Genomic DNA, 12418 nt, shown 5'->3' on the forward strand with positions numbered 1-12418 from the left:
TCGACTGCTTGCCACCCACACAACCCTAACCGGGGCCAGGGACGAACTGCAACCCAGGTATGTGCCCCTGTCCGGAACAGAACCTGGGTCTCTCCAGTCCGCGGGCTGACGTTCCAACTGCTGAGCCCAACTGGCCAGGGCTGTCCTGGGAAATCTTGTAGCAAACAGTAGATGCCCAGAGAGGACACTGGGTTCCTGTCCTTCCAGTGAAGTTAGAGTGAGGCTTCTAGCACTTAACAGGTGCCAGATGTCTTCTGTGGCCATTAACCTTTGGAGTAGTGAAAACTGTTTTGAGTCAAACAGATCTTGATTCATTGCTAGTATGTTACAAGTTTTCTCTGAGCCTCAATCCTGTTCTATAAAAGGTGAAATTATCTTAAGGACTGTCATAAGAATAATAATTTAGAAAAGCCAAGTGTAGTGCCTGGCAGAGCAGCCTCTCAGTAAATAGTGGGGTTTCCCCCTTCAAAGTTTTCACTGTAGTAGTTTGCAGTCTGAGTCCAGTCATAGAATCTACTGGGAATGCCACTGAAGGGGTGAGATAAAGCTGTCAGAGGTTGCAGCCCCACAGCCAAACCTATTGCTTGGTTCCTCGTTTGTCCTTGCAATAGAAAAAAAAAAGGCTGCTTTTATTAAGTAAATTTAGCTAGAACACTATATACACAGTTATAAACCTAGATATGAGCATTGGTGCTGTCATGTGTGACCTTTAGTTTAATTGTGGCCCTTTCCTAGCCTGGAAATGAGAGGAAAGTGAGCAGCTGTTTGAGGGAACACTAGGGTGAGGTGATCAGCAGCAGCGACACAGGCTCTGATAAAGGTGCTTGGCACCTAGAGTTGGACTCCCCAGGTGTGTGTCCAGGATCTATAACTAGTTACCTGTGTCAGTTTGGGCAAGTTATGTGCTTTAGTGTCCCAGTCTCTAAAATGAGATCATTGTTCCTACCTCCCTTATCTGTTAATGTGTAAAATGCTTTTTCTTTATTGATTTTGAGAGAAGGGAGAGGGATAGAAACATCGATGAGAGAACATGGATTGGCCGCCTCCTGCATGCCCCTCACTGGAGGTTTGGTCCACAACCTGGGCATGTGTCCTGACCGGGAATCGAATTGGCGACCTCTGGTGCATGGGTTGACGCTCAACCACTGAGCCACACCAGCCAGGCATGTGTAAAATATATTTCTTAAATGTTTGGTACACATTGTTTTTAATACTTTTTAGTACAGAAGAGATGCAACTGTGAAGGTCACTAATGTCACTCAAAGTTTAGGAATGGCCACATAAAAAATTATCCTTTTAGTAGCTAGTAATTACTGGGGACTTATTTGGTGCCAGGTACTGTGCTAAAGCACCTTTTATCTGCATTATTTGACCCCCACAACTGCAACTGACATGTACTATCATCCCCATTTCACTAACAAGTAAACTAGGCTTTAAAAAGTTAAGGCACAGCTAATAAGGATTTAAGGCTTATGCACCACCTTACCCATAGGAGCAAAAGGTACTATACTGCACTCCTTACCTCCCAGTGTATCTCCCCCCTCAACTTCCTCAGTAACTAATCAGACTTAGGGATTTGAAACAAGTGTCTTTGTTGGGAATGTAAGATGAGGAGTAGGATCTACTCTAAAAGTATTCCCTTTACATTCTTTCTCTGCCTCAGTTTATTCCCTCCTAGCCATTCAGGAAAGAGTCTGGCACATAGAGAACTCAGAGGGTTTATTTATTAGGAAGGAGATGTCAGTGCTTTATCAAAGATGAAGAGGTCAGACAGGGATGGTGGGATAAAGGCCTCTCAGCTGGGACATTTCTTGGCCACAATGAGGACAGCAGAAGGCACAAGTCCTAAAGATGGAAGAAAACAGGTTTAAACCACACATACCTGTGTTTTGTTCCCAAAATTCTTGGCCTCACACCATATCTACAAAGTCCCTTCTCTTTGCATCTCTTTCTTTCTCAGGCATGTCCCCTATCCCACCCAAGTCCTGCTTCAGGTCCCATATGTCATACCCAGCTCCTGCAGAGGCCGCTCCATGTCAGCCTCTGAAAAGGCCCGCCGGGGGAAGCCACTGAGCAACTGCACAGGGTCCTGGTCCCCTCCGGGTTCCTCCCCACGGTGGAGCTCCACATAGAGCCTAACAGCTGCCAGCTGTTCCCGGGCCCGGAACGTCTGGGTCAGTGAAGTCCCATCTGGCAGCCTGACCTAGAGGGCAGGTGAGAGCCACAGTATGGTGAGTGTCAGAACTGAGTGAAGTACCCAAGTAAGGAAAAGGAGAGCAAAGCTGGCTTCTCCTTCCTCTCAGATTGAGCCAGCAAGAATTACTATTAAAAGCACCTAATGAATAGCCGCTCAGGCTCTGCTTTACTAAGCACTGAAGAAAGAGACTCTGTGCTCCCTCACAACTTAAGAAAAACAAAGACAAGATTATCCAAAACTACCTGGATAAATACCACATAAACGAATAAACATTAGCTTTGCAAACAGCTGTGTAATAAACCCAATGAAAGCATGGGCAAGTAAAGAGGTAACAGCTAGGTAAGAGGGAGGTATGGATTGAAATAAGACTGGGGCAAGTGAAATCTGATATCTTTCCTAAGTGTAGAGGAGGTAGGATTTCAAAAGTCATTTACAAAGAAGGGAGAGGTTTGGCAAAGGAAACATAACTGAAAAAAAAGCTCTGGGCTAACTGCTTTACAGACCAACAGAGGGGTTCCAGGAGCAAGAAGAATCAGAATCAGTACCTGTATGCGACACTGGTCGTACTCCCGCTTGCTGGGAGGCTCCTGGCTGGGAGAGGAGGGAACAGGACCTGGCTCTGTTGGTGGGGCTGGCTGAGAACTCACACTACCACCATACTGGGGGACAAAGGAAAACACTCCATGAGGCACTCACCCACCATCAAGAGAAACATTGTGTAAGCCCACCTTTTCCCTCTGAAGCAGAAAATGGGATTTATCAGCCCCACCTACTTAATTACTCTCAACGTTTTCCCAATAGCCTACCTTCTTGGCTCTCTCCGCTTTGTCTCTTTCAATCTTTTCTCGGACTCTTTGCCTGGAATGCAGACAGGAAGAAAGGTTAGGCATTGACAAAGCAAATATTGATTCCTTTCTCATCGCTTACACAACACCCCCAGCACCCAGACCTGGCTGCTAATTCTTCAGCCTTTTCCCTCCTCCGCTCCTCGGCGGCCCTGCGCATCTCATCTTCCTGTAGCCGCTGTCTGGCAGCTGACAACTCTTGCCCTTGTCTCCTGCGCTGCCGTTCCCGTTCCAGCGCCTCCCGCTCTTCTCTTTCTTCGCGCTCCCGCTGTTTCTGGGCCACCAGCTCCAACATCCTGTATTGCAAAAAGAAAAGAGCTCAAAGGAGATGAACATGGATTGGGAAGGTGAGTTTGTAACAAAGCACTCAGAAAGCAAAATCAGGGAACATGCGTCCCAACCCAGATGAAAGAAACAAAAAGGAAAATGCCAGGAAAGGACACAGGGAATGTGAAAAGTTCGAGGTTCTTTGATCAGATGCGCTGAGGAGAGGTAGAAGGTGACCCTCAATCATGCAAGACTGTTCCTTACTGTATACCTCTTAGTCTGTTCCTGTCTTTCCTCTTCACTCAAAATGGGTTTGCCTTCTTCCGCAGCGGACCCAGGTCCTACAAACAAGCCACGAGTATTATTACCCGTTCCTCCTCCTCGGGCCCTCCTGAATAATCACACCGTGTCCCACAGTCAGGACCTTCAGGGCCACCCTGCTCCGAGGAGGTGGGTTCCCGTCCCAGCATATGTCCAAGCGGGGTCGCTAGCGGCTCGTCCACATCTGGGTCGTCTTCGTGCTCCATCAACCTGACAGAGAAGGTCAGGAGGGAGGTCAACACGGAGGCTGCCCCTTCCAGTGCCCAGTCCCCTGCCTCCCGGTGTGAGCGCTCACCAGTCCATCGCAGCCTCGATGCCCTGGTTCCCTGTGAGGGCCAGAGCCTTCTCCCTGGGGGCAGAAACACCGTGAATAGCGCCCGCGCGCCATGGTGACGGTCAGGCTGGGGCGTAGAGCCTGAGGCCAGGCTGGGGGAAAGGCCCGGACACGCTCGCGGGTTAGAGGGGCTCCCTTACGCGCGTCCCCTGGGGAAGCCCATCTCGATGAGACTCTCCAGAGCCGTCAGCTCCGCCATGACGCCGCCAACGCCGCCTCCGCGGGGACCTGGGGGGGACGAGGAGGAGGGCGGAGGGGATCAGTGCGGGGTCGCCCCGGGCCCGCGGGCAGTCCCGCCCCCGACGGCCCTAGCCGGGCGTTTACTCACTCACCCGACTCTGGATCCGCCGCGGACACTGACGAGAAGAAAGCGGAGGGGAAGTGAAAGTGCCCGGATCTGTTTGGTCACGTGGCGGCGGACGTGGACGGGTGCCGCCGAGAGTCAGAAAGCACTAGCCGGACCTTTCCGCCGGGACGGCGCGGGCGGGGCCGGCATCTCGCGAGAGTCCTGGATAGAGACCCGGCCCCTACACGCCCGCGCCAGACGGCGGCCTGGAGGGAGGTGCGGCCCTGAAACCCACGGGCGGAAGGAAGCCGGCTCCCGCTCTGGTGCCTCGGGTCGCCCGTTGGAAAGTTACTTGGCGCTGGTTCAGGAGTCCCAGAAATGTGCAGCTCTGCCTCGCTCCGCCTCTCCCAGGAATTCAGCCGACCTCCGCCCAGCTGCCGAAGAGATCATTGCAAAACACTACCTTATCCTGTCATCATCTCCCTACTTAAAATTCCATGACACCCCCGTCACTTAGAACAGCGATTTTCCGGGCACATCAGTGTGCCGCACACATTTTTTAAACGTGCAATACCTGAGTAGTCCGGAGCACTGACCTCTTTCTTTCCTTTAGATTGTCAAATAAAAATTTTTAAAAAGGACAACAGCCCTGACTGGTTTGGCTAAGCGGTTAGGACCTCTGCACGGGGACCGAGGAGTGCGAGTTTGATTCCCGGTCAGGGTCATGTACCTCGACCTCGGCGGCTGGTTCAATCCCCTGCCCCAGGGCTGGGCAACAGATGTCTCTCTCTCATACTCTTATATCAATGTGTGTGTGTCTCTCTCTCTTTCCCCCTTCCCTGCACTGTCTAAAAAAAAAATGACAACAGCCTCCCGGCTGGTGTGGCTCAGTGGTTGAGCATCGACCCATGCACCAAGAGGTCGCTGGTTCCATTCCTGGTCAGGGCACAGGCCCAGTTTGTGGGCCCGATCCCCAGTGGGGGGCATGCAGGAGGCGGCCAATTGATGTTCTCTCTCATCAATGTTTCTATCTCTCTCTCAAAAAAATCAATAAAGAAAAAATTTAAAAACAATGACAACAGCCAACACACCAATAGCTGTCCAGTGTGAATGAATAAAAATTATACCTTTTTTTTGTTAGATCGGCCAAAAAAATGTGTGTGTGTGTGTGTGTGTGTGCTGTAGAATTATAGTCGTTTATGTGTGCCATGAGATGAAAAAGGTTGAAAATCTCCAATTTAGGCCCTGGCCAGTTTGGCTCAGCGGTTAGAGCGTCGGCCTGCGGTCCGGAGAGACCCGGGTTCGGTTCCCGCTAAGGGCACGTACTTCGGTTGCAGTTTGTCCCCGGCCCTGGTTGGTCGTGCGGGTGACAGCCACTCGATGTGTCCCTTCACGTCGATGTTTCTCTCTCTCTCTCCTTCCTCTCTCTCCCTCCCACTCTATCTGTACAAAAAATGGAAAGATGTCCTCGGGTGAGGATAAAAAAAAAAAGAAAAGAAAATCTCCAATTTAGGAGGAAATTTAAATGTTGATAGTCTGGCTTCCCCTACTGCCCCACCCCCACCCTTTATTTGTTAGAGCCCCATCTGTAAAATGAGGATAACAATAACCCTACCTCAGGAGCCTGGCTAGAGTGTATTGTGTAAATGTTAATAGTCAGTGTGCAGTTTTCCTCTCCCACCGCTTGAGGGCAACTTGTGCGTATTGCAAAACTGGCCTCTCCCTTCTCCGAGCCTTTGCACCTACCAGTCCCTCTGCCTGGAATGTCCTGCCTCTTCTGTGGGCTTGGTTAACCCCGGTCAGTTTTTGGACTGGGTTCTGGGTTTGCTTTCTTTATTTTTATTTTATTCTTTATGAGTTTATTTGAGCAAAACTGATGACATGGAGCAAGATTTCAAAGGTTCCCTGGGATTGCCTACCAAGGGAAGCTTGCTTTGTCCACCCCACCTCGCTCCACCTTCCAGCTACAGTAATTACCCCATTATGCATTTATACCCCTAGTAGTCCTTGTTGATTACTTAGCCCCACTACCTAGGCTCTTGTTAGGAGGCAGAGTAACAATAAGTTACTGATAAATGTACTAATATATATGCATATTTAATCATTACAACAATCCATATGGTATAGGTACCATTATTAGTCACAGGAAACAGACACAGATAATTTACCTAAGCTCACAAAGCTGGTATGCAGCAGAGCTAGGATTCACACCCTAGTGAGTTTAGTGAATGCAGTGTGTGTTCACTGAACCACTATGCTATGTTGCTTTTCCATGCTGGAGTGAAGTGTGTCAGCCTTAGAGCTGGGAAACTTGATCCTAACTCAGCTTCCTACATGTAGCTTCAAACCATTTAGAACCTCAAATTTCTCATCCGAGAAAAGATGACACCATCTCTTGGAATGATTGTGAAAATTGAGAAAGCAAGTAAAATATGCCCTTTTTCCCCCTTTATTGAATTTATTGGGGTGACACTGGTTAACAAAATTATATAGGTTTCGTGTACACAATTCCATAACACATCATCTGTACAATGTATTGTGTAAGCATGTCTTTAATAATGCGATAGCTGGCCCCGGACAGTTTGGCTCAGTGGTAGAGCATTGGCCTGCGGACCAATGAGTCAAGGGTTCGATTCTGGCCAAAGGCACGTTCCTCAGTTGCGGTTCATCCCCAGACCTGGTCGGGGTCATTTGGGAGGCAACCAGTCTATGTGTCCCTCTCATGTGGATGTTTCTCTCTCCCACTCTATCTGAAGATAAATAGAAAAATATCCTCGGGTGAGGATTAAAAATAATAATAATAATAATGAGATAGTTGGCCCTCATTATTTGTAAATGGATAAATGCTGAGGATGAAGGAAGCAAAAAAAGGCACAAAGTATTCACTGAAGTGTGATAAGTGTATTCTAGATAATAACTATATTCTAAATTTATTCTAGAGGTCCAGTAATAAAGAAATGATTAAATTGTCCGGCTCAGTGGTTGAGCATGGATCCATGCACCAAGAGGTCACCAGTTTGATTCCTGGTCAGGGCACATGCCCAGGTTGTGGGCCCAATTCCCAGTGGGGGTCATGCAGGAGGTGGCCAGTTGATGTTCTCTTCCATCAATGTTTCTATCTCTCTCTCCCTTCCTCTCTCTATAAAATAAAGAAAGTAAAAAGATTAAATTGACCTGGCTGGTTTGGCTCAGTGGTTAGACGGTCAGCCCTGCAGGTTCAATTTCTAGTCAAGGGCATGTACCTGGGTTGCAGGTTTGATCCCCAGCCCAATGGGGATCGTGCAGGAGGCAACCAATTGATGTGTCTCTCTCATATTGATGTTTCTCTCTCTTTCTCCCTCCCACTCTTTCTAAAAATCAATGGAAAAATATCGTCAGGTGAGGATTAACAACAACAAAAGATTAAATTATATAGTACTGCCTTTTTTTACCTACTTACAGGTAAGCACTCTAGAGAAATACACAAACATGTACCCTGGCCGGTTTGGCTCAACGGTTAAAGTGTCGGCCTGTGGTCTGGAGAGACCCAGGTTCGGTTTCCGCTAAGGGCATGTACCTTGGTTGCAGTTTGTCCCCAGCCCTGGTTGGGTCGTGTAGGTGGCGACCACTCGATGTGTCCTTTTCACGTCGATGTTTCTCTCTCTCTCTCCCTCTCAATCTATCTGAACAAAATATTGAAAAATGTCCTTGGGTGAGGATAAAAAAAAGAAATACACAAACATGTGAGGATACACAAACAACAAGGATGTCCATAGCAAAAACTGGAGACAACTTAAATATTCCAACAAAGAGCAATGGCTACTGTTGGTTAAGGAGAATCTTCCTATGGAAAGTTACCCATCCTTTAACACAACTAAGGAGGCTATGATTTACCAACAAGGAACATTGTCCATAAGAAACAAAGTAAAGCCCTGGCTGCTTTGGCTCAGCAATTAGAGCGTTGGCCCACGGACCGGAGACACCCATGTTCGGTTCCTGCTAAGGGCACATGCCTCAGTTGCAGTTTTTCCCTGGCTCTGGTTGGGTTGTGTGGGTGGCAACCAGTCGATGTGTCTCTCTCATATCGATGCTTCTCTCTCTCTCTTCCTCCCTCTCTCCTTCCCGCTCTAGTTGAAGATAAGTGCAAAAAAAAAAAAAAAAAAAAAAAAAGTACTCGGGTGAGGATAAAAAAAGAAGTTATTTGTATTACTGCCCTGGCCAGATAGCTCAGTTGGTGAGAGCTACGTCCCAGTACACCAAGGTTGTGATTTCGATCCCTGGACATGCAAGAATAAACCAATGGCCCTGCCCAGTGTTGCTCAGATTGTTGGGCATCATCTTGTGCTCTAGAAGGTTGCCAGTTCGATTCCTGGTCAAGGGCACATGCCTGGGTTTCAGGCTTGATCCCCTGTGGGGGGAGTGCAGGAGGCTGCTCATGGATATTATGCTCTCCCATTGATGTTTCTCTCTCCCTCTCTTTTTCCCTTCCTCTCTCTAAGCATGTGCTCCAGTGAGAATTTTAATTTTTTTTCTTTATTGATTTTAGAGAGAGAGGAAGGGAGAGGCAGATAGAAACATCAACGTGAAAGGGACACATCGAGTGGCTGCCTCCCGCATGACCCAACCAGGGCCAGGGACAAACTGCAACCGAGGTACATGCCCTTAGCGGTCTCTCCGGACCGCAAGCCGACACTCTAACCGCTGAGCCAAACTGACCAGGGCCCAGTGAGAATTTTTTTTTAAAGTTTTCCTTTTATGTTGTTACAGGGGATAAACAATAAACACAAATTAGAGGAAGGAGGAAATCCCTCGGTACTATATTATTATTATTTATTTTTATTATTATTTTTAACCGGCAAGCTTGACCCAGACAGCAGTTTGGGCTGTTCCTCTCTCCTCCACCCTACCAGCCATTTTCCACCTGCCTCAGGCACAGGTAAGGTGTGCATAGACTCAATATCTAAACAAAAGGCAGGCCCAGCTGCTGTGGCTCAGTGGTTGAGCATCAACCCATGCACCAAGAGGTGACCAGGTCAGGGCACATGCCGGGGTTATGGGCCTGATCCCCACTGAGGGCACGCAGGAGGCTGCCAATGGATGTTCTCTCTCATCAGTGTCCCTATTTCTCTCCTTCTCCCTTGTCCCCTCTCTAAAATCAATAAAGAAAAACAATTTTTAATTAAAAAAATCTATCTATCTATCTATCTATCTATCTATCTATCTATCTATCTATGTGAACAAAAGGCAGAAGGAGGAGTGGTCTGTAGCCCCAAACTTCCATCCTGCAGCAGCTTATCCTCAAAACCCCACTGAAGCCACCCACCGTGGCAAAGCCCAAGCCCACAGGCCAGATGTGGCCCGGGCCTGACTTGTAAGGCCCATGAGCTAAGAATGGTTTTTACAGTTTTATAAATAGTTGCATGGTTACATAAGTACCTATATAATATCCTCGATTTTATCCTCTGGAACCGAAATTATTCACCATCTGGTCCTTTCAACTTTGCCGACCCTCCTTTCCCACTCCTTCCCCAACCTCGGCCAGGAGCAGAGGAGACAGTCTGGGGCCCGCACGAGCTCTCACGGGGAACGCCGGGCTCTGGGGCCCGGGGCTGCGGGGCAGCAGCGCCCGGGCCTCCGGCAGAGCTCGTCGGGTGGGGCCCGCGCCGCCGACGCCCGGGCGGCTTCAGAGCCCCTCTGCAGGTGGGGCGCGGGCGCGGGCGCGGCGGGGGCAGCCGCAGCGCTGGCGCAGGAAGAAGTGCCAGACCAGGGCGCCGCAGCTCAGCAGTGCCAGCGCCGCGCCCACGCCCAGGGCTGCGTGGAGCAGAGTGAGGGGCCGGGGGGGCACGACCATGCGGCCGCACGGCCCGAAGGCAGGGCCGCCCGAGCCCTCGGAGCCCTCGCCACCCGCCTCGGGCACGCTGCTTTCTCCCGCCTCGTTAGCGGCCACCACGCAAACCACATAAGCTCTCCCTGGCTTCAGTCCCTTCAGTTCGGTTCTGCGGACGGTCGAGTTGAGGGCGGGGCCCCTCTGGGGAGCCCCGCTGCCTTCCCAAAGCAGCAGCCAGTACTGGTGCACCGGGGAGGAGGGGGCGCACCAGTGCACCGCCGCGCTGCTGTCCTCGGCCGCCACGCGCACTTCCCCCAGGCGCGGCGGGGCGGGCGGCTGCGCGGGGCTGGAGAGCCCAGGGCACAGGCAGGCGGTCGGGCTCGCCCTCTGCAGCTCGAGGCACGGAACCTGCAGGTGGCGGCAGCGGTCGTAGTCGCAGAAGACAGGACGCAAAGGTGACCGAGGTATCTCATCTTCCTCTTCTTCAAAGTCTTGAGGGGCCAAGGGCTGCGCTCTGGAAATGAAGGAGAAGGCGACCAGGAGCCTCAGAAGGCAGAGAGAGCGTAGCATGGAGTCTGGAAGGAAGGCAGTGGATCAGTAAAGGGTGCTCAGCCTCCGAGCCGTCCAGGCCCCCACCTAAACAAAACCCCTGCGGACAAGGAAACACCATTGGGAACCTATCCAACAAGAAAGAGGAGGGAATGAGACAGACACGCTCATTTGTCAACCAATTTCTGAACAGCCTATGAGCTTGATTTCTGGCAAAAAAAGAAGAAAGAAAGAATATATGTATAGTGGGATAGGAGACAGATGTGTGACCAGCAAGGTAGGAAATACTAGAAACAGTTAATGAATAAACCAGGTGCTTGTGGGGTTGTGGGGAGAACAGGAGAAAATATTTACTTAGCTTAGGGAAGAAAGGTGGCTCGAAATACCCCCAGAAAAGATCTAAGTAAAACAAGTATCAGTCAACAACACATGTAAACACCCAGAAATAAGATGGAAGAAAAAGGAAAGATGGAACAGAAGAGGGAAATAGGGACCTCACTCCCCACCTGTCACAGGAGTCCCCACGTACCCCTGACTCCTCCTGGCCCAGGGAAGCTCCTCACCAGTGCACAGGCCTTGATGCGGTGAGAATCTCTGACCAGACCTCTGAGGATTTCAGGTCCAGCGGTCTCCAGGAGCACAGGCTGCGGTCAGGTTTTGTGTCTTCAATTTCAATTCTGTTTTCGCTGGAAACTTTTATATCCCTCAACTGTGATGTCACTAATTAGCCCCCCTCCCCTTGCCCCCCTTTTCTGGTGAGTGCCAAGAGGGCTAGTCGCTTCAGAGGGCCTGAGTCACAGGGATGGGGGGAAGCACATGCTGTGGTTTGGGCTGGGGGCCAGGATGCCCAGGTTCTGAAAGGGGACTGGAATGTGGAAAGCGGCCAGGAGTTGAGAAGTCAAAGGCTGAAGTCATGTGAAGGGACCAGAAGGGACCTGGGGGAGGGGACCACCTGGCTGGTGTCAGAGAGGAAAACAGCTGTGGACAGCATGGGGCCTGGGCTACCAAATGCTGTTTTGGTAAAAATCATACCACATCCATGGCTGTCATTTCCTGTCTTCTGCCTCCCAATGGACAGAAAGGGAGGGGTGCAGAGGCCTGAAAGATGTAGGCCAGCTCTCTAGACCCGCCCTATACTATCCCCCTCCCCAGAGATGAGAGAGTCATGTGGATGGAGAAAGCATGATGGGTTTTCTCTCCTTGAACTTCCTAAGTTTATGAGTGGAAACAGCTGTGCTTAGCCTGGCCTGGCCTGGCCAGAGTGGCTCAGTTGATTGAGCATCATTCTGTGTACTAAAAGGTTGCTGGTTTGATTGATTCCCAGTCGGAAGGCAACTCATTGATGTTTCTCTCTCACATTATGTTTTCTCTCTTGAGTGAGTGAGGATTAAACACAAAAAAACAGCTGTGCCTAAAATAGTCCAGGGTTTGGAGGCCTTCCTCATCTCCCCAGACAATACAACCTCCTCCTGCACCCAGGGGTGGGGGATGCCTGAGGAACACAGGTTTTCAAATGGCCCTGAATGTGCCTGGTCAGCGTGGCTCAGTGGATTGAGCAATGTCCCATGGACTGAGAGGTCCTGGTTCGATTCTTAGTCAGGGCACATGCCCAGGTTGCCACTTGATCCCTAGTAGGGGGTGTGTAGGAGGTAGCCGATCAGTGTTTCTATCTTTCCCTTCATCTTTCTAAAAAATCAATAAAAACATATTTTTAAAAAATAAACAAATGTCCCTGAATCCATTTCAAAGATCAGGGAAGCAAGCCCTGGATGGATAGCTCAATTGCTTAGTGCATCATCCTGATACACCAAGG

General features: G+C 49.9%; 2 protein-coding genes across 2 annotated transcripts; both read right to left on the reverse strand.

Moving 5' to 3' along the window:
* Positions 1 to 1705: 1705 nt before the first annotated feature.
* Positions 1706 to 4384, reverse strand: UBXN1 (UBX domain protein 1). The gene is made up of 10 exons (XM_036258429.1): positions 4297 to 4384; positions 4105 to 4192; positions 3926 to 3979; positions 3734 to 3840; positions 3581 to 3650; positions 3147 to 3338; positions 3004 to 3055; positions 2743 to 2856; positions 2011 to 2203; positions 1706 to 1845 (listed from the first exon to the last, which is right to left on the reverse strand). Exons 2-10 carry the CDS (start codon positions 4161 to 4163, stop codon positions 1796 to 1798), a joined length of 891 nt encoding a protein of 296 aa, XP_036114322.1. The 5' UTR covers positions 4164 to 4192; positions 4297 to 4384; the 3' UTR covers positions 1706 to 1795.
* Positions 4385 to 9912: 5528 nt separating this feature from the next.
* LRRN4CL (LRRN4 C-terminal like) lies at positions 9913 to 11259 on the reverse strand. The gene is made up of 2 exons (XM_036259669.1): positions 11169 to 11259; positions 9913 to 10631 (listed from the first exon to the last, which is right to left on the reverse strand). The coding sequence occupies exon 2, from the start codon at positions 10624 to 10626 to the stop codon at positions 9913 to 9915; it is 714 nt and encodes a 237-aa protein (XP_036115562.1). The 5' UTR covers positions 10627 to 10631; positions 11169 to 11259.
* Positions 11260 to 12418: the final 1159 nt, after the last annotated feature.

Source organism: Molossus molossus, unplaced genomic scaffold (genome assembly GCF_014108415.1).
Source record: "Molossus molossus isolate mMolMol1 unplaced genomic scaffold, mMolMol1.p scaffold_m16_p_13, whole genome shotgun sequence".
NCBI classification, from domain to species: Eukaryota; Metazoa; Chordata; class Mammalia; order Chiroptera; family Molossidae; genus Molossus; species Molossus molossus.